General features: G+C 40.4%; 1 protein-coding gene and 1 long non-coding RNA gene across 5 annotated transcripts in view; one reads left to right on the top strand and one right to left on the bottom strand.

Annotated features, from left to right (window-relative positions):
• The window catches only part of GLRB (glycine receptor beta), a 52,264-nt gene extending 38,219 nt beyond the window's left edge, over positions 1 to 14,045 (bottom strand). The window contains exons 1-3 of one of the 4 annotated variants that reach the window (XM_075751767.1): positions 13,784 to 14,045; positions 12,174 to 12,327; positions 19 to 125 (exon numbers count right to left, since the gene is read on the bottom strand). In XM_075751767.1, coding sequence (XP_075607882.1) covers positions 19 to 125; positions 12,174 to 12,295 — 229 coding nt within the window. In that variant the 5' untranslated portion in view covers positions 12,296 to 12,327; positions 13,784 to 14,045. Of the gene's footprint in view, positions 1 to 18; positions 126 to 12,173; positions 12,328 to 13,763 lie in introns of all 4 variants that reach the window. The other 3 variants (XM_075751768.1, XM_075751770.1, XM_075751769.1) reach the window with 3 other exon arrangements.
• Positions 14,046 to 14,258: 213 nt separating this feature from the next.
• LOC142601731 (uncharacterized) lies at positions 14,259 to 20,451 on the top strand. Its single transcript, XR_012835308.1, has 3 exons — positions 14,259 to 14,482; positions 17,757 to 17,945; positions 20,310 to 20,451. It is a non-coding gene; the product is annotated as an uncharacterized LOC142601731 (long non-coding RNA).
• The last annotated feature ends 2,101 nt before the right edge of the window (positions 20,452 to 22,552 follow it).

Genomic DNA, 22,552 nt, shown 5'->3' with positions numbered 1-22,552 from the left:
CTGAAATATCTGGCAAACCTTTGAAATTAGGCCTTATCCTGGGATCATAACTGAGTAATAGCCTATTCAAGATATTGCTGGTAGAATTGGCAGGTACTCTTGCAAGGTCTTCAGCTGATTGCTGGCTGTAAAAAAAAAAGTGCATTAGTTACTGTTAAGACAGAAACAGCTGTGTGCATAAACTTAAGTCATTTTAAAGCCTTGCCATAAATGCCATTTCACGAGCCAAATATGTTCAGCGTTTTCAGGTTCCACGCCGTATAGTCTTCTGTTCCTTATGATGTTTCAGTATTTTTCAAGAAACTGTAACAAGCACGAAAGCTCTCCTATATACTCTTAACTGTAAACATGGAAGGAAATAAATGTCAATTCACTAATTGTTCCCTTCTCTCCTAATATAAATACCCAGAGGGACATGATTTCTTCATTAGTAGAAAGCAGCCACCTGAACTATTTTCAGTGACTGTCAGATTAGGAACACAACTAAACTGACAGGCACTTGGCGGGTGCCAAACCACGCAGAGGCTTTTGGCAGTCTCCTGCTCTCGCATGCCAGCGCCAGCTATTCCAGGGAGAGCTGGAGCCATTGCATAATCTCATTGTCAAGTGCTAATAAAAGCTTTGTTAGGGAAAATGAAGCCTTGGACTCTCCTCTGGTTTTGCAGGGGGAATTCGAACATCTCCATTTACCTTGCTGTTATTGCGTTGGGTGTTAAATTAAAACCATCACTAAAATTAAAAAGAACGTGTGACAGGTAAATGTAGCAACATAAAATTGGGTGTACTAAAAAGCAATAAGGGTGCATCGGTCCCCACCCCATGTACTTCAAGCACCCAGCAGGCTGATAACGTCATGTAAATGAATTTATATGTTGTTTGTGGAACCCATCCAGTGATGTTTTCCAATTTTGAATCCTGTCTTGTAGTCACTTTTTCATCCATTTTATGACGACTACTCTGCTGACTTTCTGTCATTATAATTTAGCAACCAAGATGCCATGCAAAAGTAAGACAAACACCCTAGAGAGGCATGTCACATGCATCAACACTATTACCTCTAGCAAACAAATCCATGAACATATTTTAAAAGATTATCCAGTTTATTTCCTAAATGTTTTCCATAATCAGTATCAGCTCCCATTGCCTCCTTTACCGTGCTTAATTGCTTTTTTCATTATTCTTTTCCATATCAATGTCAACTTGACAGACCTATGGGTTATTCTTTATAACATCTCAGTTCACTGCTAGTTTTCTTCTCATCCTTCAGTTTCCTTCATATCCTCTGGGACTTCTGCATTATTGAAACATTTATTGAAGAAAATATTAACGTTCCAAAAGGCTTTTGGCCAGTTAAAAAAAAAAATAAATTTGTAGGAATGTATCAGAGCTCCTGATTTTATGATGTCCAATTATAGTAGCTCCCATTCAGTTCCTTATTGACTACTGGGGAATTAATTAATTAGTAAATGTCACCATTGTGTGATATCACTATTTGATTGAAAACTGGAGATGAGACCAGATTTTAGCCCTTGCAGAGCTTTTATGAATAACCCCACCTTTAAAATCAATTGGTTTAACTCAAACCATCAGGGAAACAACAGGAGCAATTGAACAAGATCTGCTGACTTGGTAGCACTTACTATGCCTTCACAATGAGATTTAATCTGCTCAGTTAAGATTTAATAGTTAAAATTTTTATAAATAAAACTATAAAGGAGTTCCCTATTATTAAAAACATGTCAACCATTTATGATCACATAACTTCATTTTATTCTATCATAGTCTCCTTTATATCCTTTGAGCATTTTATCCTTCAGAAACAAAACAATCAGATTTCTGTTTTCCCTATTGTATCCAGGATATTTCTGAAACGTAAAGCTGCATATCTGTTTAACTATTTGCTTGGATTTGTTTGACTTATACATGAGGGAGAAAAGCAAATCATCTCAGCTAAGACAGCAAATAACCACTCAATTCTCCTTGAAATTTCAGACTACTCACCAGTCACTAGCAGGATTAGTTTGAATTCTGAAGGCTACCCAAAGGTGTAGCTACCAAAAAGTGGGTATCCATGAGCATAGCTTTAACTACAACATAGAGGATGAGAAAAAATTTTGGAGGAGCTTTAAGTGGCTGCAGTACATAATTCCCCACCCATCTCTTGCAAACGCACTAAAACTGCTGCCACATTTAATAATCGTATAGGCGAACTACTTGTTCTATCAGCATTTATACAGGGATAAATGGTCCACCAATATAACCAGGAATTTTTTACTTTTAGTAACATATGTTAACTTCCCTAGTATGTCCTTATTCTGTGTACACTAAACCTCTGCTAATCTACTATTAAGGCAATTACGTAGCATTAGGTGTTCTAACCCCTTTGAATAACTGATAAATTCGCTTTCAAACAATTCTCCCAGTGTTGTGTTTATTGCTTTTTATATTTGATTTAAATTTGGATCATTATGCAAAAGAACTAATTTATTTCTGTCATTTTGAGATTTGTGTTCGTTTTCAGTGATGACTTTTACCAATGAATGGGTTACTACAGAAATATCATAAATCAGTTTTGTATGCTTTTTTTTGCAGTTACCACTAATGGGATAATAGGAAAACATAATGTTAAATGTTAATATTATTTTCTATTTCGTAGCAGGAACAAGACAGAAAAGAATCTTCATTTAACTATTTAAAAGGCAGGCAAACACTCTGTACACTATATTCATTCTGATATGAAAAGGTTCACAGCATTGCTTCCTTGCAAGTCACAGATCTTAACATCTAAAACGTCTAGATCAGATACCTACAGAAATTATATTTATAAAAGGAGGATCTTCTTAACACAAGCAATAGGATTTCTTTCTAAATCATATATGTCTGGTATTAATGACATATCAAAACCAAACAACCAATGAACAAACTTAAATCTTACTTTTTTAAAATTTTCTGCTATAGATTATACAAAGAAGTTCATTAAATAGTGATGATGGTAATCTGAACCACAGAAGATAAAATGGACACATAAATTAAATACAGATGTTCATAAAATGCAATGAGAAGAGGAGAAAAGTCTGAGAAATTAAATGAGTGAGCATCAAACAGCAAAAGAAAGCCAAATACAGCTGACAGGTTTATTTGTCTCTTCTTTTAAGAGGAATAAGGTGGTAATTTTGTGAGATCTGAGTTTCACTGCAGAAGTATGTTAATGCAAATATCTGTTCAGGCTGTTTGTTCAAAGGTCAACCATGTATTAGGTAAAGGAGATTTACTGCACTGGGAAGACAGCGATGGGATGAAGAATGGGTGGCAGCACTGCTTTCTGGTAAAGAACATCATGATCACATCTTCCCTAAGTTGTTGGGTAGTGTTTCGAACTTATACAAGTGTAATGCCCACACATTTATTCTCATTTATATAAGAACCAAGCAAAATAGAACAGCATTGGCTGTTTTGAGTTGGGAGAAGCAGCACAGAGAGTCAGTAATTCCTATTTTTTAAAGGTGACTTTGAATGAAGCAGTCGGACTGGCTACTGGAAAAAAAGCTCTGCTGAGTATCAGTTATATTTTCACTGTGGTCTTTTACATCATGCTGTCATTGAACTGCCGTCACCGAGTAGCACTCATGCGACTAAACATCGTCACAAGGACTGGATGTCCTTCAGAGAGCCTTGCTGATTGAAATGCCTAAATTTCACCTGCAAATCAATAAATCATACGTGTAGCTTTTGGTGAGTTAAGAGATTATGCCACTTTCAGAGTGACAGATGAGCAGCACGATTTAACGAAACAGTGAATGGGATGGGTTAGGCGCATGGAGAAACAGGCTGGGACTATTCATGCCACTAAGATATTTAAGTAAAGCCCCTACCACCCCTGCATAATTGGCCATTCTGGAATGAATTAATGATAGACAAATGTGTAGACTACATAAGAGAAAAAGAAGTTGAGCTGAGATTTCCCTTCCTAAAAGAGGCAGTACTTCAGTTTGGTAAAAGCTGTCTCATTCCGATGTAACAACACTCACACCAATTGAGAAGTTACTACTTTTTCTTATTCAACCTACAATTTTCACATTTGTGAAAAGCTGCTAATTAGCCTAAGATTCCCCTTAGATCGCCACCATTTGCAGCATGTGTTGTAATTTTAACACATTTATTTCAACTTGCATTGAATGTATGCGGAGCTGCTGGAAAGCACTAGGAAATGGAAAAGCAGCAGCATTCTTCGAAGTAATCGAGGTGTTCTAATCAAGATATGGTGAATATCAAACAAAGGGTAAGGCAATAAAAGTCGCACAGTTCCTACAAAGGGAATTTAAAAGCAAGTAATAGTAAAGAAAAAATTGCTTTAACAAGAATTTTGCCTAAATAACATTTAAAAAAAAGCCACTCCAGAAAAAAAAACAAAGTATGTTTTCTCTTTTTCTTAAAAAAAAAAAAATAAACCAAAAAGTATTCTCAAAAGTGTTCTCACTTCTACAGACAGTGTCCACAAAAGCCAGAAAGAAAACAAAGTACAGTTAGTCTTCCAGCATAACATCCCCGAGTGACATGACTGGCCTCCCTCCGGTCTTTGGGAGGTTACATCTGGTATCATTGATGAATAAAAGCATGACTTTAAACACTGTATTTCACAGGATATGCAGTAAGGTGTCCATCTCCTCTTCCACTGCAGCTCTACACATTTTATCACTGCCTTTGAAGAATATGATTAACATTTTCAATTGATGGCAACAGATAATTGCTTTCATAATTCACTAATCAAAATCCAGAAGTTTAGATAAGCAGATATGCATGGCAAAAGGAAGCACATATTACATGTGGTTTGAAATTTATATAGCTTCCTTACATTTGTGTAAAGCAAATGTGTCAGAAGACATTATAACTCTATGAGTTATCATGACATTTAGTCTCTCAGAGCTCACTGAAGTTACAAGGAGTTCTTATTGCATGCAGCGCTACAGGAGGATGACTGGAGAAAAGAATATAAACAATATTCTACACAAGTGGGAAGGAGAACCTTTGCTGTTGTATTCATTCACTTACTGCCCTGATCCCTAGCCTTAAGATCCCATTATGCTGAAGAATCTTTAATTTTAGAAGAGAACATGAATATACTTTTTACTTATGGAGTGACAATGAGGGGAAAAAAAAAAAAGACATGTCACAGGGACGTATTCACACGTCATCTTACAATACATGGCAGTCCAGACAGTCAGGTAGCATGCTTATTCTATTGTTGGTGTTTGCTTAGAGTGCATAGCTTGGATAATCTAGCATTAGGCTTTGCCTTTGCATTAGGCTTTGCCTTTGCATAGTTCTAGATTACGGTCTGACAGATAAAAACATATATTCCAACTCACACTGTTCAGTTATCTCCAGCAAAATTTCCTATACAATGCTGAAACAACAGATTTCAGTACAGTTTATCTAATCTATGTGATGTAAACTGAAATTTTAGACATATAAGATGGCAGTGTATATCTGAGAATGATAAAAATAAGTTTTGGGAAACACAGTACCTGTCATCTCACTATTGTAAGTACTATTTCCCTGATATAAACTATCAGTGTTCTGATTTGCTGGCATTTGATATTCTGAGTGCAATAACTCAAAGCAAGAAAATGGGTTAATACAAATCAATAAGATACTATATAATTCTTCTGAGTGATCTCTATGATCTCTAGCATACTTAATAGCTACGTTTTCAAACTGTACCACGTAACATCTCTATTACTAGGAAGAATAATTATGATGCCTCCAATGCAAAATAATATCACTCAAATTACATTAAAACTATGGAACTCTGGATAACTGTTTCATAGAATCATCATAGAATGGTCTGGGTTCAAAGGGATCTTAAAGATCACCTAGTTGCAAGCCCCCTGCCACGGGCAGGGACACCCACCACTAGACCAGGTTGCCCAAAGCCTCATCCAACCTGGCCTTGAACACTTCCAGGGATGGGGCAGCCACAACCTCTCTGGGCAACTTGTTCCCACCACTCTCACAGTGAAGAATTTCTTTCTAACGTCTAATCTAAATCTATGCTCTTTCAGCTTAAAGCCATTATCCCTCATACTATCACCACATGCCCTTATAAAAAAAGTTTATGTGTCCTCATAAATGCAGTTGACAACTAAACACCTAAAATTAGATATGTAACTTCAGTACCTAAGTTTGGAGGTAATGCAGCGTGGTGAACAAAGAGAAAGGTTCGTTCATAGTGGAATTTGAAACAGAAACCCAGATCGGGCACGCTGAATTGTGGAGGTGAAATAACTTTTACCTCCTACTGTAGATAGACCAAAGGGCATAGTCTGCTAACATAGTCATGTAAGCAACCTTCCCGAACTTGGGTGGTGTGAATAGCTCAGTTAGTGTCGCTACTTCAGTCCTTGTCTACCAGACAAGCTTTGGTTTCACATTCAACATTGCCAGGGTCAAACACTTTAAGAAGTGTTCATATGGTAATCTGAAGTGCCTTCTTATTATTCCCTAAGCTTGAGAAAAGCAAGCTGATTCATCTGCCTGCCACAGAGAGGACAGCCCCCAAACCAGTAGAACCAGGCTAGTATGGTACTTCATCCAGCCTGACTAGTACTGCTCACAGCAAGCTAACTGTGCTTTCATTTCTTAAAATTATCTTGTTTGCTCCTAGCTCAGGTACCTCTGCATCCCACCGAAGTCACCACCTAAGAGACCCTTGTGCATAACAGGCGTCCTGTTGTGTCCTGATATTGTGTGCAGACATGAACCATGATCAGCATCCAGCTCTTTAAGCAGAACTACAGACATTTTAAAATTATCCACATCAGTTCCCAGTCTTTTCTCCAAATGTGGTAAGTACTGAGACAATACACGGATCTTGGTAAAAAAAATCTAACCACCTTGTATAGTGGTATACATGGAGATACATTCTATATAATTTGTCTTTCAAAGATCCATTTGGTGGAGCTTAGAACAGAATTTAGTTTGATGGTTTTCCTTGCGCTTAGGTTTAGGGGGTGTAATTTAACCTGCAGTTCCAAGTATTTTCTCAGTCTGGAGGTTGAATATGAAATACAAAGTCTGTAACTTTACCACACAATTGTAGTGTCTCATCACTATAGTGTTCAGAATAGAGTAAATGCTGCTCACTGAGAGGGAGAAGTACTGAACAAGAACCAGCCTACCATGCTTAATTACTGTTTTACAAGAGCAGGTAGGTTTTGCTTATATAGTTGTATCTTTTACTCCCCAGCACATTTATCCACTCTGAAAACTAATTCCCAAACCTCCTGGAATGTGGCCCTATTTGTCCGGGATCACGGCTTTCCATGAGAGTTACACGCTACAGAACGATTAAACCATTGACCAACTGCGGTTACTATGGGGCAAAAGAATTTTTATAGGAACCAGACCTGGGCTCTGCAATGTACTTATTTTCAGAATGACTGTGAGATGTAACTGCCTCCACAACCAAATTCAGGCTTTTCTTTCAACTTCATTCCATCTTCTCCCACAAACTGTATCAACCCTCCCATCATACCTACAAACGAAAATGTTCACAAACTATCAACAATGTCTTCTGCAAGATGGGAATGAAGACAGAGATGATTCCACTTTCCCACCATTTATGTTTTGAGGATGATCACATACTACATACCGATAGAGAGGCCACGCATACCCAAACGCGTGATACAATTAAGAAATGTCCTTGTCCATGGGAAGGTAGAGAGAATAAAAGATAGATACACTTTGAACTTATACTTCAGTCTTGATGGGAAGAGCGTGTCAGAAGCTGACAGTTAACCAAGAGAAATTTTAGGACAGGCTTTCATACAACTCTGTTTTAAACACATCAAAGGCTTTTTTCCTAGTTCCACTGTCTTTTGTTGTTGTTTTTTAAAAGAAGCTGTTTATTGAACCTTGGCATCTGTGACCTTTCTAAGCTTCTGCCCTGGCAGATGGCACAAGCCATGTTTTCTGGAGGGCTTAGAGGGCCGTTTCACAGTTTCTGAAGTAGCCGATATGCTTTATTGAATACGAGCCAAAATATGATTTGTACTCTTGCTTTGTGGGTAAAAAAGTCTCTATAGATATCATATAGCATTTAGTTAACCATCTACATGGATATAAATCTCCATGTGGAACAATACATCAAGGTGAGGAGGGATGCTATTTTATGCACAGCCTTGATATCCAGACAAAAGAATGAGATTTAGTGATTGAGGTTATATTCTTAGCATTGCCGTAGCATTAGAGACACTGTGGGATCTTCAGAATTGAACACTGCGCAAGTGAACAGCTGAGTCATACGAAAACTATTATTAACAGGGATAGGTGTGCTTATCAGCATAGTCGTAACTGATTTTGTTAGCTGCTATTTGACTCTAACATCTCTATACCTTCTATAACACTGTCATAACCAAACTTTCCTTATAATTTCATTTGTCTAGAGATCTTGCAAGCAGTTTTGAGTAGAGACCTTCTGGGCTGCTAAGGATTATGGGGATAACAGCAGCAGCTCACACATCATAAAATAACTGAAGTATTTATTATGATGTAACAAAAGGAAAAACATTTTTCAGCAGTGCTCTTAGAAAAAGTCACAGCTAAGTGTCCAACATGTTTACCAGAAACAGGTATGATGACAAATTATGAAGAAGTCACTAACAAGTGAGTAACAGAAGTAATGCAGTTGACGGGTAGTCTCCAATCAGGAAAGAGACCAAGTGACTAAATCCATTTGCAGCTATATCGAAATCATCCGTATTCAGTATAGTGAATTTCAAAATAAGCTTGGTAAACAGAAGACTGTAATCCACAAAATTCTTATTTTTTTTATTGAAGAGGTGGACCTGTTTTGTTTGGGTTTTTTGTTTTTTGGTTTTTTTTAATATATTCCACGGAGACAAAAGGCAAGAGTTTTGTTACATTAAAGCTTTATATTTTATTGCACTATGCATCTGTGGAAGCCAGCTTCTCAGATTTATGCTGCAATACTCCCTACCATAGGATTGTAGGCCTAATATATCAATTTCTTTGTTAATCAACAAACATTCAGGAATCAGACACGAGTATAATTACTCTATGTTTCATTTGGAAAGCCTGAGGTAAGAAGGAAAATGATCTAAATCTAAGATGTGAAATCTTACATCTGTTCTGAGCAAGCATGAAATCAAAATAAGAAGCAAGTGATTAAGCATCAGCTTCATGAAAGCCCTCAATAAAAAAGCTGGGGAAAACAGTTTCAGAAATAGATTAAAATAAGATGGCCAATGAAGCCACTATCACACAATGCACTGAGAAGTACAACGTTACCAATAATCACAAGTAAGAGATTTTGCTCTAAGATACAAAATAGAATTTTCCTAATTGAAAGAAGCAAATATCTGTTTATGAGACAATAATGAACTTTTTATGGGGTTTCTAATCAGCTTGTTTTCAGCTTATTCTAATAGTAGTTAATGTCATGCTAGAGGGGCACATTTGGCAAAAGGCTTGTATTCTGGAGAGCCATAAAAGGAAAAGTTCAAGTATACTCAGTTTTCATACAAACAAACTCATGCTAAAGTCCCAAACCAGTCTTATAACCACCCATTTCTTAATGTCGAGCTAAGGAGCTCAAGCAGTAACATCAGACTGAGCATAAATCTTTCCTTGAAAAGTATTCGTGTACATTTGAATTTCATTATAAAGTTTGTAAAGAGAAGACTGTTCCTTATATAACTACTAGCGTGGGGTTTTTGTTCTCTTCAGGAGGTAAAATTTAGCTTTTCACATTTTATTGGGAAACAAAAGGCAATCATTTGTTACAATTAAGGTTTAAATTTTATTGCACCAGTGACCAATGCAAATTAAAGGTAGATTAAGATTTTAATTTAATTTATACATATATGTTTTCATTAGGAATTTGTACAATTCTATTTTATAAATGGGGCAAAATCCTATGTATTTTATTTTAAAAAAATACAATGCATTCTTCTAAAAGATTTCTTTTGTGCTTTGCTACTAAATTTTTCATTCAACCACTTCCTTTGAGACTATTTTTGGTCAACCCTTATGGTGTCACTTAATTCCCACTCCATTGCACAGTGTTTTGGTTTGTTTCTGAGGAAAGGTTCCTTATTTTTTTCCACAGGAAAAAAATTACTAATAGGAAGCCTTTTTTAAAATGCAGAGTATCACCAGTAAAGTTTCGTGAAAGATTATAAAAAGCTTGCTGCTGATTGAAAGTTTACCATCAGTAGCCTGAGTTAAGAGAGCATTAGCCAATTTCTCTGCAAGACAGAACTGACTTTCATCGCTCATTCACATGAGAGGTCTTCTAGGTGCCAGCCACAAAACCAGCAGTCCTGCAATCCTGCTATTACAAGTGGTTGTCTCTCAGGCTGCGAACTTCAGCCAAGTAAGATATAGACAACTTGCTCATTATTCAGAAAATTCGATAGGGCTTAGTGCTCCGGCAATTAATTCTAGCTAGCAATACTGCACACATGATACCTCAGACAAATACTGGATTCCATTAGTATTTTCACAGAAAGCTTGAACTGGCTGGAATGTAAAAGTATCACTTAAAGAATTATAGCATTTATTCAATGCTTTTCAAATATATTGGTGGCAAATAGCATCATATTTAATGGTTGTAACGTCGACTGGTATCAAAAAGAACAGGGTACCAAGACACACTGTGCTTAAGAGAAAAATAAACCCCCAAAATCCCCCCACTTATGAAGATAAAATGACATCAATGTTTTGAATTCTAATTAGCACCAAGTCAAGAACAGGGGGGAAATAATGGCTGCTTCGATGACACCATAGGAGCTGCGGATTCAGTTCTCAGCTGCATAACTCACTTTCTGAGGACTTCAGTGCTTACACCTGTCCTGGGAACTACGACATTTCTCTCCTTGCTACAAATCGTCATGGTAGCTCAGATCAAAAGCTCCGTGCAGACCTCAACTTTATTCAAAAGGGATAGAATGGGTAGGGGTCATTTCAGACGAGTCATGATCACATTTGAGACTTGTATCTTAATGTATTCAAATCTAAAGATACATCTTATTTTTCAGGTTTGATATAGAAAAAGAATGAAAACACTCACCATATGTAGAAACTTCCTAAAAATTTTGGGTTACAAATAAACATCACTGTCAATATTTAAAAAGAGTGGGAACTTTAAAGAGTATTATTCAAACGTCGCTTCCATCTGGTTATTCTACTTATTTTTTTCTTTTCCTTGGAAAAAATCTATTAATGTTAAATAGCCAGTCTCATCTTCCAGTCTTCTTCTTTTATGGTCAAAGAAGAAATGTGTTTTAAATTTGTCTAAACAATTTTATCACTTCAGGCACAGTGCTTTTCTACACTTATTGGCAACTTACTCTATTCCACTGATCTTTTCCTTGGATATTTGCACCATCACATGAAAAAGATGAGCAAGGCTATCCAGGAAAATGACAAAAGAGGCCCTCACAAATTTGTATTGTCCTATGGATCACAACCTAAAACGTGGTAAGCATTAGAAAGAGGGAGCATTTTTAACATCAAGTAACCGTAAGTGTCCAGAATACGCTCCCTATTCAGCTGGGTAATCACAGATTTGAATTTCTGTATTTTTACAGAGAGATTATTCCATAAGGCCATGCTTTATAGCAACAATCAATCCACCTCCATAAAAGTTATCGTACTGTAAATCATTGATGGAAGATGCTGAAGACCTTAGTTCTATCCAACATGCAGTAAGAATACGCATAGGACAAGCCTTCTCTTACAGAACTAAGCTAACCAGAAACTGAATTTCAGTACGACAGTTTTCCATCCTCTTTGCTTTCTTCAGTACACCTGCACCACGACGCTAGACAGCATAACACTATGGGACTACATTACTGTGTCCCCATAAATAGCAAGACACTGGGCTGGAATCCCCCACAGAGAAAGAAACAATTTACTATGGCTTAGATTCTTCCTTTCATTAAAACAGAGGACCTGCTGCAGAAGAAACACACTCATTGACAGAACTTAGCTCTGGCGCTGGTCAAACCCTCTTCCTCCCATTCCCACCCCAAACCCCATTCTCTCAGCAGAAAGCATCACCTTCTACTTCAATTGTCACTTAATTTCCACTGTTAAAAATATGGCAAGATCGCCATCATACACAAGCATAAAAAAACCAAGGAACATACGATGGACATAGATATTGCTTCTTTTTCCCCTTTCCTTTCTTTGAAGACTTCTCTTTGGAACAGACTTCTTCAACCCATAAGGAGAATGACACGAAAAAGAAAACTGCTAGTAAGAACTTCATCTTGAAGATTAAGCTTCAGAGAAACCTTCAGTCTGTGGCAAAAGAAAAGACAGAGGTTTATGTTAGTAGGGCTAGATATGGCAAATGGGAACACATACCTACAAAAAATTAAATAAATGTGGGTTGTTTTGGGGTTTTTTAAGAAGTTTGGTCTTAGTTGCCTTGGGAGAGAGACTCTGTTGAGGTGCACCTCTGATATGGAACCAACTTAGGCAATTTTCTGAGAGCCAAGTACCTTCCCAAAGTTAAAGGAATGACAGCGAGGAACAGATTTAAGTGCAAGTTTGCTCCACCGTGTTTAAGAAAAAAACATGATGTCCTTCAAAGGCTGCCTAACTCAAAATCCTCAGAAACCTGGAAACAGAATTCCTCACTAAAAGTGTCATGTATCAACTACATTAAATACGGTTAAATGTGAGCGACCAGTCATCTAGCAAGGCAGAGAACTGCAAGCCCCCTATGTCCTTGCACAGATAAAGTGACAATTATCTCAAGGCTAGTTCTGAGAAAGAGTTGCAAATTTAATTTTATGTACAGAATTTAAACACTTCGCATGAAGTACTCCCGCAGAGAAGCCAGCACTGAAAGGGCCTTGCAAAGATGACTAAACACAATCTGCAATACTGTGCTTTATTACATCGTGTTCATGTTAACATTTTGACTTCTCACAGAGAAAAGCACATCCCGCAGAGGCCAGGAGCTGAGTTTGTGTTTGGCCAGAGACGGCCCCACCTGCCCCTGGTCGCAGCCAGCGGACACCCCGGGCATTTTCCATTTGTTTCCCCTCACACAGATACTTCCCAGGCGTTTCCTTGGGCCAGCGGAAACCTCGCAGATGCCTCGGCATCAGCGGCATTTCCCACTTTGATTTGATTTACTTGGTTTTAATTCTTTCGAAGGAGCAGTGGGTGCCTCTCTCACCCTGCCCACACCTCCGGGAGGCAGCGGGATGCTTCAGCCCACCCCGGCGTCCCGCAGCTCCCCCTTCCCCGGCCGCCACCGGTCGCGGAGCTGCCCCCGCCGCCCCTTACCCCCCTCCCGGCCTCCTCGCCTCCCCGGCACGGCCCGAGGCCTCCCGCCAGCCCCAGCACCGGGGAGAGAGCGGCCTCCGTGCTGCCGAGCGCTGCCGCCGCCGCCGCACCGGGGGCAGAGCGGGAGGAGGGAACGAGCTGGGTGGGGGGGGATCCCCGCACGTCCCTCTTCCCCCTCCACGCAGCGACGGGACCGGCCCGGCGCTGCCCTCGGGGCAGGACCCCCGAGCCCCTCCGGCGCCCGCCCCGGCCCCAACGCCGCGGCCCGGCCCCGCCGCCACCGGCGCTGGCCGAGGTGCTGACGGGGCCTGGGAGCCTGCCGCCCGGCGGGGACGGGGTTCTCCGCTCAGCCCCTTGCTCCTCCGCTGCCCCCTCCCGGCCCGCCCCACCGGGGGCACGGGCCCGGCGCCTACACGTAGCCCCACCACAGCCCTCACCGCCGCTACCCAGCGCTCACCGCCAGACGTTCCGCCGCGGCTCCCCCGCGATTAAGACCGGCGGCGATCGGGGAAAAGACGGCGGGCCATGTCGCGGCCCGTTCGGTGCTAAAACGCGGCTCCTCCGCTAGCGGAGCGAGCCCCTACCTCCGACGGTGTCCTCCGCGGGCAGTGAGCATGTGCGGTAGCCGCGGCGCGGCGGCCCTCCCAGTGAGCATGTCCCGACTGCCCGCCCGCACATGGGCACTGGGCGAGCGGCATCGCCGGTGGCGGGAGGGCCGGTGGAGGGGGGTGGTGAAGCGGGAGGGGTGGGAGGGCCGGGGCGGGGGGGGGGGGGGGGGGAAGCGAGAGCGGGGGCCGGCCGGTACCGGCCGGTACCGGCCGGCCCCCGCTCCCGCTTCCCCCCCCCCCCCGCCCCGGCCCTCCCGCCGTCAAGGCACCGACGGGGCGGTGGGAGATGCGGAGGAGAGGAGTGTATTTATATATACACACACGTTTAGTCGATAGTTACGGGTGGCTTCATTTAAAATTTCAAACTTTTCCCCGTGAAAAAGCGAGACATTTCGCTGCGGGGATAGGCGCGGATTGCTGTTACGAAGGCTGTTGGTTTTTCCAATCGCTATAGGCTTGAACTGCATTATAGAGAGGTGATGGAGTGGGAATTTTGTATCTAAAATTCTTTCTGGAGCTCCTGGTATCTCACACTTGTAGAAATACAGGTACATGCTGAACTTCTTGCTTACATCAGCTATTTAGCCTGCATTTTGGAAATGGACAGACATCATTATACAGCCGAGTAGACTTAGGTTAGCAAATGCTCGCCCTCTCACCATAATTCAGAGGCCTCGTCTCCCATTTGTCTCACATTCTTTTTAGTGACCGACTTACTGAAAATCATGATGATTCTCAAGTTTTCTTTATCTTCCAGCCTTATCTCTTATCACTCCTAGTATAAGAGTGGGTCACATTGCCAGAGCTTCAGCTTCATAGTATAATGGCTCACGTTGCCAGAGCTTCAGCCTGCAGTATGATAAAAGAGCAGCATCACCTCAAGAACGCTTTTTATTCTTCAGAATGAATCCAATGATTCAGTGTAATACGTTAATGGACACTTTCTGCAACATCCTGTAATCCTCATCATGCTTCTTTGTGAAGCTCTCTTGATGTTTGAACTATAATAAAATGACAGATAAAAAGTGAAGGAAGTCACCTGTTTGGCAAATGAGAATTAAGTGGGCACACGACCTGGTGAGCGTGCCATGGCAGGCAGCAAGCAGTGTGCAGATCCTGTAATACCCGAATTTTGGGTACCCTAAGCTCCACCTTCTAAGCAATTTTCCCATCCTAACTGAATTATAAACACACTCTGAAAATAATTCCATGCCCTTCAGAATTTGCTGCCATATGGTATACATACACTGCCATACACATATATGCATACATATGTGCATACGCACATATGCATGCAGATGCAAAAATCTACTGCCATGAGTCAGTTTAAGGCTACAGGTCTTTCAAGACACAGTTTTCCAGCTCAAACACAGGAACTTGCAACATTAAACAAAGTGAAGTTGTTTCCTGAAACAGAAAGCAAAGCCCAGAGGCCACCCATAACACTGTCTGCGTGCAGAAAAGAAAGGTAAGCTGATTTTTTTAAAACCCTTCCGAACTTTATCTCAGGAATAGAAACCAAGCTGCTGTAGTTGTTCTAGAAGGACTGGCATAAACGTTTTTGAGACCGGGTACCCACTGATTGCCATTTCTGCATTTTTGTTGTGCTACCGGGGCTAGGGGCATGACAAATAAGACAGCAACATGCTTGAGAGACGAGGACGGCCGTGTCCCCTGTTTGCGTTAAGAAAGCCTTAAGACGGTAGAGCAGCACAAGCACCTACAAGGCGCGGTAGGAGCGGCGGCAGGGCGTCAGATGGCTGCCAGCACCAGCAGCCTGAGCTGCTGCAGCCACGGCAGGCTCCGCTCCCTGCAGGCTGCTTCCTGCAGCCCCCAGGCCCGCTGCTTCTTACCGCCTCTTGTACGCAAAGCGCCTGTTTCCCTCCTTTGGGCTGGCTCCACATCCGCGGGCGTTTGCAACTGCCTCCCGCTGCAGCTATGGTTGTAGGCACCTAAGGATGGATGAGTGTTTGTGGTAACTCAACAGGACAATGCATAAACTAGAAATGAGTACCATCCACCCCTCAGGTTCACATTCAATAAGAGCATACAGCTAATACCTTTCTAGAGCTAATAAAGGTGAGACATATGTGACAAAGACAAGAAAAGGGAGCTGCAGAACTGGGGAAAAAAGCCTCCTATAAAAGCCTTGTACCAGCAAGCCAGCTGATCATGAGTAAGGGGCCAGGTTCTGCTGATGGGTTTTGGAGGTGTTTTATATTTCAGAGATCCTCTGACTACTAAATGAATGTATAAGGGCAGACTCACCTCTGTCTCAGCATTCGTTGCGTTTTAGAGGGCAGGAGTGGACTCCTGTCTTTCATAGAATCATGATAGACTCATAGAATGGTTTGGGTTGGAAGGGACCTCAAAGATGATCTAGTTCCAACCTCCCTGCTGCAGGCAGGGACACCCTCCACTTTCCTCTGCTTGCAACTGCTGCTGTGTCCCTTGCTGGGAATATCTAACCATGTTCGTTTCTCTGATTCAGGAATAATTCCCAGGAATTCCTGAATATAACAAGACATTTCCTAGTGGTTGGCCCAGGGACAGTCATCCTTTCTTTAGTTTGCAGTAGTGGAACACAGAGATCTGCAGATCAAGCAGTCCAGCCCTGCTCTTCAATCACATAAAGATACTTTGTAGCTGTATAAGATAGAATTTCTTTGGGTTTATTGCTCTTTTTAGTCTACTTTCTTAAGTTACTGAGTTTTGTGTAATAACACTCTGTATGCATGCATGTTTCAAACAGCTTGTTGCAAACTTTTGATTTTTTTCCACCTGATTGATACCACAATTAAAAAAAAGAAAAAAACAACCCACAAAAAAACCCAAAACACCAAAACAAAAGAAAACAAAAAAACCCAGAGAGAAATATTAAGTCCTGGGCTTTTTGTGAAGACAGCTGGCTGGGAAGACGGATTGAGCTAATGTTCCTGCAGAAGGAAAAAAAGTGAAAAAGAAAGCAGACTGGCCTGAGTGATTACTAGACGTCAGAAAATCCACGTGGGAGAAAGCTATTATAAATTCTTTAAACACAAACATATTTAATTCATAAAGTATCTGCTTTACTAGAGGAAGATTTATGACTGAAAAACAGAACTTCTAATGTCAAATAGCTGACAAATTTTTATTAAAGCCTTTAGAAAGCTTTTTTCCGGAAAGCGATTATGTATTTTTAAATTTCTGTTAACAGAAGAACCCATACCTTAGCTTTCAGATTAATGCAGTTAAAAAGCCAGACAGCCACAAGACCCACAATGATTGGAAATCAGATTTCATTAGTTTCAATGTTCACCAAACAAGTTTTTCTTATAAACTGAGTTGATTTAATTCACACAATTAAAAAATATAATTTTAAAAAGGATTTCATGTTCTGCACCTTCGTAATTACAGATGTTTTTTATTTCAATCACCCATCACATCTTGATGGCTTTGGTGATCATCCAGAAAGCGCAGAGGTTTACAGGACTCCTAAGAAAGACCGATTTCTAAAGGATGCTGAAAGCTCTTTGTTCTTCTTTCCTTTTCTACTATTGTGAAGAGGTATATATCCTCAGGTCATTGTAGGAAATACGGACAAAATAGGTATTTGGTATAAAAGGTTTCTCCCTTCTGCTGCCAATAACCAGATCTGTGGAAGGTACCTGATTTCCTTCCTTCTGAAAAGATGAGTGATTTTCATTCCATTTTGAAATACAGAAACTTAAAGTAGCAAACCCAGCAGTGAGGAAAATAACAAACTGATGAGCCATCAGATGAAGAAAATTATAGTCTGTCCTCTGTAACGTTCCAGTTCCCTCATCTCTCTCTTCTTTACAGATACTGAGTGCGACAGATGATCCTTACAGGGTTGATCTGAATGCTGGCAAATTCAGACTATTATGCCTTGGTGGAGGCTCTAAAATGAAGACTTTTGAGAGAGCTGCATGCACGACAAAGTGTCTCATTTATTAAAATTAAATGAGAAAATGATTAGAAACGTGTGCCCCTTCCAACATGGTATTGCTGGTAAGTATAATAAGCCTGGGCTATATCAGGGTTTATGTATCTGATAGATAAATAGCTTGTCAAAATAGCAATGGCATATATTGATCATAAAAGATGTAATCATATTAATAATGCCTGTATTTCACAGGAAGCAACCACATGTCTTATTGCTGTCGTGGATATACAGAAAATTGGGATTGTACAAGATGCCCAAAACATATGTTCCTTGCAGGCTTATGCATTTTATTGCTTGCATTTCCTATGTAGCTATGCCTTTGCTGACAGATGTCCACGTGCAAAGCGCTGTCAAGCTCTAAGTATGACTTCGAGATTTTTTCCCTGCTCTCTTATTGCTAAAATGAAAGTACTGTAGCAATGACCCCAAAGCTGTGAAAAAAACCAACAGAACAGAGTACATGGCCTGTAATCCCTGAAAGGATTGATCAATATGGAAAGCAGAGGTATCCATATTAGAATACATATATCCATATCTTGTACAGAAAGACCAAAAAGTATGTCAATAGTTCTCCAATGTCATTGCCAAAGAGATTACAGTTTAATTCCCGGTCACCGAAGCCAATAAGATTTGCATTGCTGCTATCAGCAGGTGAAAAACTCTTTTAGAGGTTTTAATCCAAAAAACAGTCTCTAAAGTGATCAGATTCATAGTTCCTGTTGTTATGCAAATAAGCCTAGGACCTAGAATTAATAACATTGCTATGTGAAGTTCTGCATGTTCCTAAAAGACAAGTTAGTCAGCCTGAGAAATGTATAAGCTGTCAAAAAAAGTGTTCTCTCATCTGAAACACCTCTCCTTGTGTTGGAGTATTTTACTAGTGACATTGAAGTAGCTTTAAACTCTTGTTGCACCTCATAATACCCACAGTCAGCATAGTAACTTCATAAAAAAAAAATTTGCACACAATGATATACTTATAACAGTGTGAAAAGACCAGCTAAACCTCTCTTTAAAATTACTCAAGCTAGTTTTCTACCTGCAAGATAATCTTTTGTAATGTTCAGAAAGATTGTCACTCTGGTTTTGGGGGGGGGGGGGGAAATCAATCAAAAGATGCCTATTTGAATGCATCCACATTTAACCTGTATGCTCACATTTAACCCCTCTGTTTCAGTAAAACTGTATGACTGTGTAATTAGTTGGCTGAACACATTTAGTGCCAGCATCATTTCTTTTGTGGATTATACTGCCATTTAAGAATTGAGATACAAGTCAGTGGTGAAAAGGATTAGCCTGTCAGCTTCAAAGTTCTTAGAGGCAGTGCTTGTTCATGCAGAAACGGTAGATGTAAATGACTTGGGAAGAGTTAATGCATGATTAGTAATTGTTATCAACATGCTACAGGCATGAATTGCATGCCCCATGAATAGCTGTACCACAGCTATATCTATACAAATCGATAAAGAATATAGCTGCACCTTGAAAAGAAACAGGAAGGCAGTTATTATTGAAATGTCATTCAACAACATGTTCTATACTTTCTGCAACATAAACACTTTCTAAAGGCACTTACTGCATACAAAGTGCTACACAGGCTGAAGTGCCTGTATTTCCTCTGCTTACATAATAAAAGGAAAAGAAGAGACAGATGCCTTGTTGTGCAAGTCAAGGCAATTCCAGCTAATAGTTTTAAGTATGATTTGGGATTCCTCCTGGCTGACTCTGTTGGAAAGATACCGAGATGTTCCTGAGGACAGAAGTGAGGAAGCCTGCAATGTCACATTCAAATTTCCTTTTTGCCCACCGTAGTGCATGCATTCTGCCTAAATCACACAGCTGATGTGCTTTACTGTAGTAGCTGCTCTTTACTTAAATTCTTCTTGATTTGCACTCAGTCTGAACAGCTGTCAGCTACCTGCTAGACATATGGTGCCAGAGGCCCGCAGGGCAAATTTCTTATAACCCACAAGATGCTCAGTTGCAGTCTTTGGAACACTTCTAGCACACTATCATGGTGTTATAAGGAATTATGATTATCCCTGGCTCCAACTCCAAGCTGGACATGAAGCCCAAAATTCATCGTGTGCCTGCTACCTGAAGAAAACAGATCCTTTTGGCCTTTCAGACAGCTATTTCAGCAGAAATCTCACTGTAAGGGCTTTGTTTGGTTCTTAGTCTAAAAAATTTCTATTCTCTACATTTGTACTATAATAAGTCATAACTTTAGGATCTGCTTCCTCATTTACATTTAGCAATTCGGAAAAGGCACATCATCAAAATAAACGCAGTTTCCAGGAGAATGTCTGGGTTTTCACACTTAACATCAGCGTGAAAGATCCATGCAGGTTAAAGGATCTGCATTAGAAGATCCTAAAAGGCACTATTAAATTTACCCTGAAATTAAAGTTCTGCTACTTTTCTTTCAGAAATCTCAAAGAATTGGTGATGCCTGACTGCTGATTCTTTGGGTAAGGAGCAAAATGAAGACTGTAAAATGTAGAAGAACCATTATCTCTACAGCAGTGGAAGTCCTGGAGAATATAAGCACTCGGCGAGAAGAACAGGTGCTTGAGGCACAAACGCAGGTATGTGACACACAGTATTTAAGGAGATATTTTTCAAGAATAGGGAATATTGGAGAAAATTAGGGGTTGGAGCAATCACTGTTATATGAACCCTCTTGACTGAACATACTTCTGAGAGGTTTGAATACAATTAAGCATGCAAGAAAGGCCATGTCCTCTTAGTTTGGAAAATACACTTCAGAGTAATCATAATTATATACTTGGTGCCTAGTTATTACACTACATGGTTTCTCAGAAATTATAATAGCAATTAATAATTTCCAAAATAGAAACTTCCAAAAATATGTTACCCAGAAATCCCTGCAGGAATCGCATTCATCCTACAATGACAGCTTGTCATGAAAACAAGTATTTTACACAGTATGCCCGAAATGTACAGTGTAAATTATTACATCAGCATTAAAAATAAATCTAGCACCGAAAGTTCAAGAAGCTGTGGTGAAAGCTCTTGTGCTGCGAATTCTCTTTTTTTACATCTAACTATAAACAGAGATGCCAGAGGTTTTAGCATTTGTGGTCATTTGGTGTTAAAGAATGTACTGACCTTTTACTACATCCTTAGTATAATTTTCTCTCCTCTAAGACATTACCCTTCCTGTCTTGAACTAGGAGAGACTCATACGTGCTAACGGATCTGATGTCAGTGCTGGTAGGGAGAACTATTTTTATGCTGGAAACAACCTGGTTGTTGAAAAAATACATTCTTCTTTTCAGATTATAGAAAATTATTGTTATATTTCTGCCTTTACATGGGTTGACTATGATATCAAACTAGGCCAGTCAGGTGAGCCATTGCCTTTAAGTAGAACTATTCATGTCTGTAAGCGTGATTTGAAATGCTTGGTTTGATTAAGGATCAGTATTTTATGTTAGTGCTTATCTTGAACGTACTGGTTAAAATCATAGATCCTGCAGTCACTCTGAATGCAGAACTCAATGGAAATATTCCATTTTGAACATCTAAAGGACTAGGACTGGGGTTTGTCTGCCCAGATGCATATATTGTGGCAAAGCTCCATTCCGTTATTCTGTATGCAATATAGTTGCAGTACTGTTCATATGAAGACCATGCAGTCAGTAAGTATTTGATGAAGATTGCCAAATGACTGCATAAAAGCAACCACGCTGCTTCAGGCCACTGGACCCCGTAGCACAATATTCTGCCTGCAACAGTGGCCACAGGCGGGTGCCCAGGGAAAAGTATGAACAGGACCAGCAGGTTCTATACTTTCCTGGAATACCTTTCCAAACTCCAACCATTTTCAACTCAAGGGATTTCTTAATGCCATTGTGAAAGTACATAGACCTTAGCATATTAGAACAAGGGACATATCAAAGGCATTGCTTCCCTGCCCCTCCAAGATTAGCAAAAGAATATGGGGCAGCCTGGGTGTACAGAGGAACTGTCGGACTGCAGAGAAATAGTCTGAGAGTAGCTGTCACAGCTGTCAAGTCTAGCATGATGGCTCAGCTCAAAGGTCCAAATTTCTGCTGCTGTAGGGCAGAAGAACTGGGTAAATAAGAGCCAGAAACTCCAGGCTCTTTATATCATCATTTTCCTTTGGCTAACACTATATATGCATAGGTATTTGCCCCAACGTGCACAGGAACACAGTTTGTCCTGGTTTTCCCCATTTTCCCTGTTTCATAAAATCAAAAATCACCCAGGCTCGCAAGTACAAGCGATTTTCCAATCTTTACCCAATTCCTTCCCTGCTTAACACCCGGTCTGCCCAGTAATGGTTTGTGAAGAAAGGTCTTAGGTTAGCATGCCAGTGTCTGGATCCAAACATACAGGCTTCCAGTGAAGATCTGTCTGAAGACAGACTGGACAGTGACTATTTCTGGGTTCCAGCCCAGTGTCTAGGTAAATGTGACTCTGAAGCTGCCCTGAGTGCCTCTCAGAGACCAGCCTCCAGAAGCTGCTTTCTGTCCCATTAGAGTCCCTCGCTGCTGGAAGTGCAGCTGACCAGCGAAAGGACACACAGACTGCTGGGACTACATTGACAAAGGACCTGGCCAATCTCTTTGTGGCCGGTATGTGAACCGGAAGCTGAGACTAAGTCAAGGTATCGTATACTGAC

This window comes from Balearica regulorum, chromosome 4 (assembly GCF_011004875.1).
Source record: "Balearica regulorum gibbericeps isolate bBalReg1 chromosome 4, bBalReg1.pri, whole genome shotgun sequence".
Classification (NCBI taxonomy): domain Eukaryota; kingdom Metazoa; phylum Chordata; class Aves; order Gruiformes; family Gruidae; genus Balearica; species Balearica regulorum.
The sequence above is the reverse complement of the archived record's forward strand: the minus strand, read 5'-3'. Positions and strand labels throughout refer to the sequence as shown.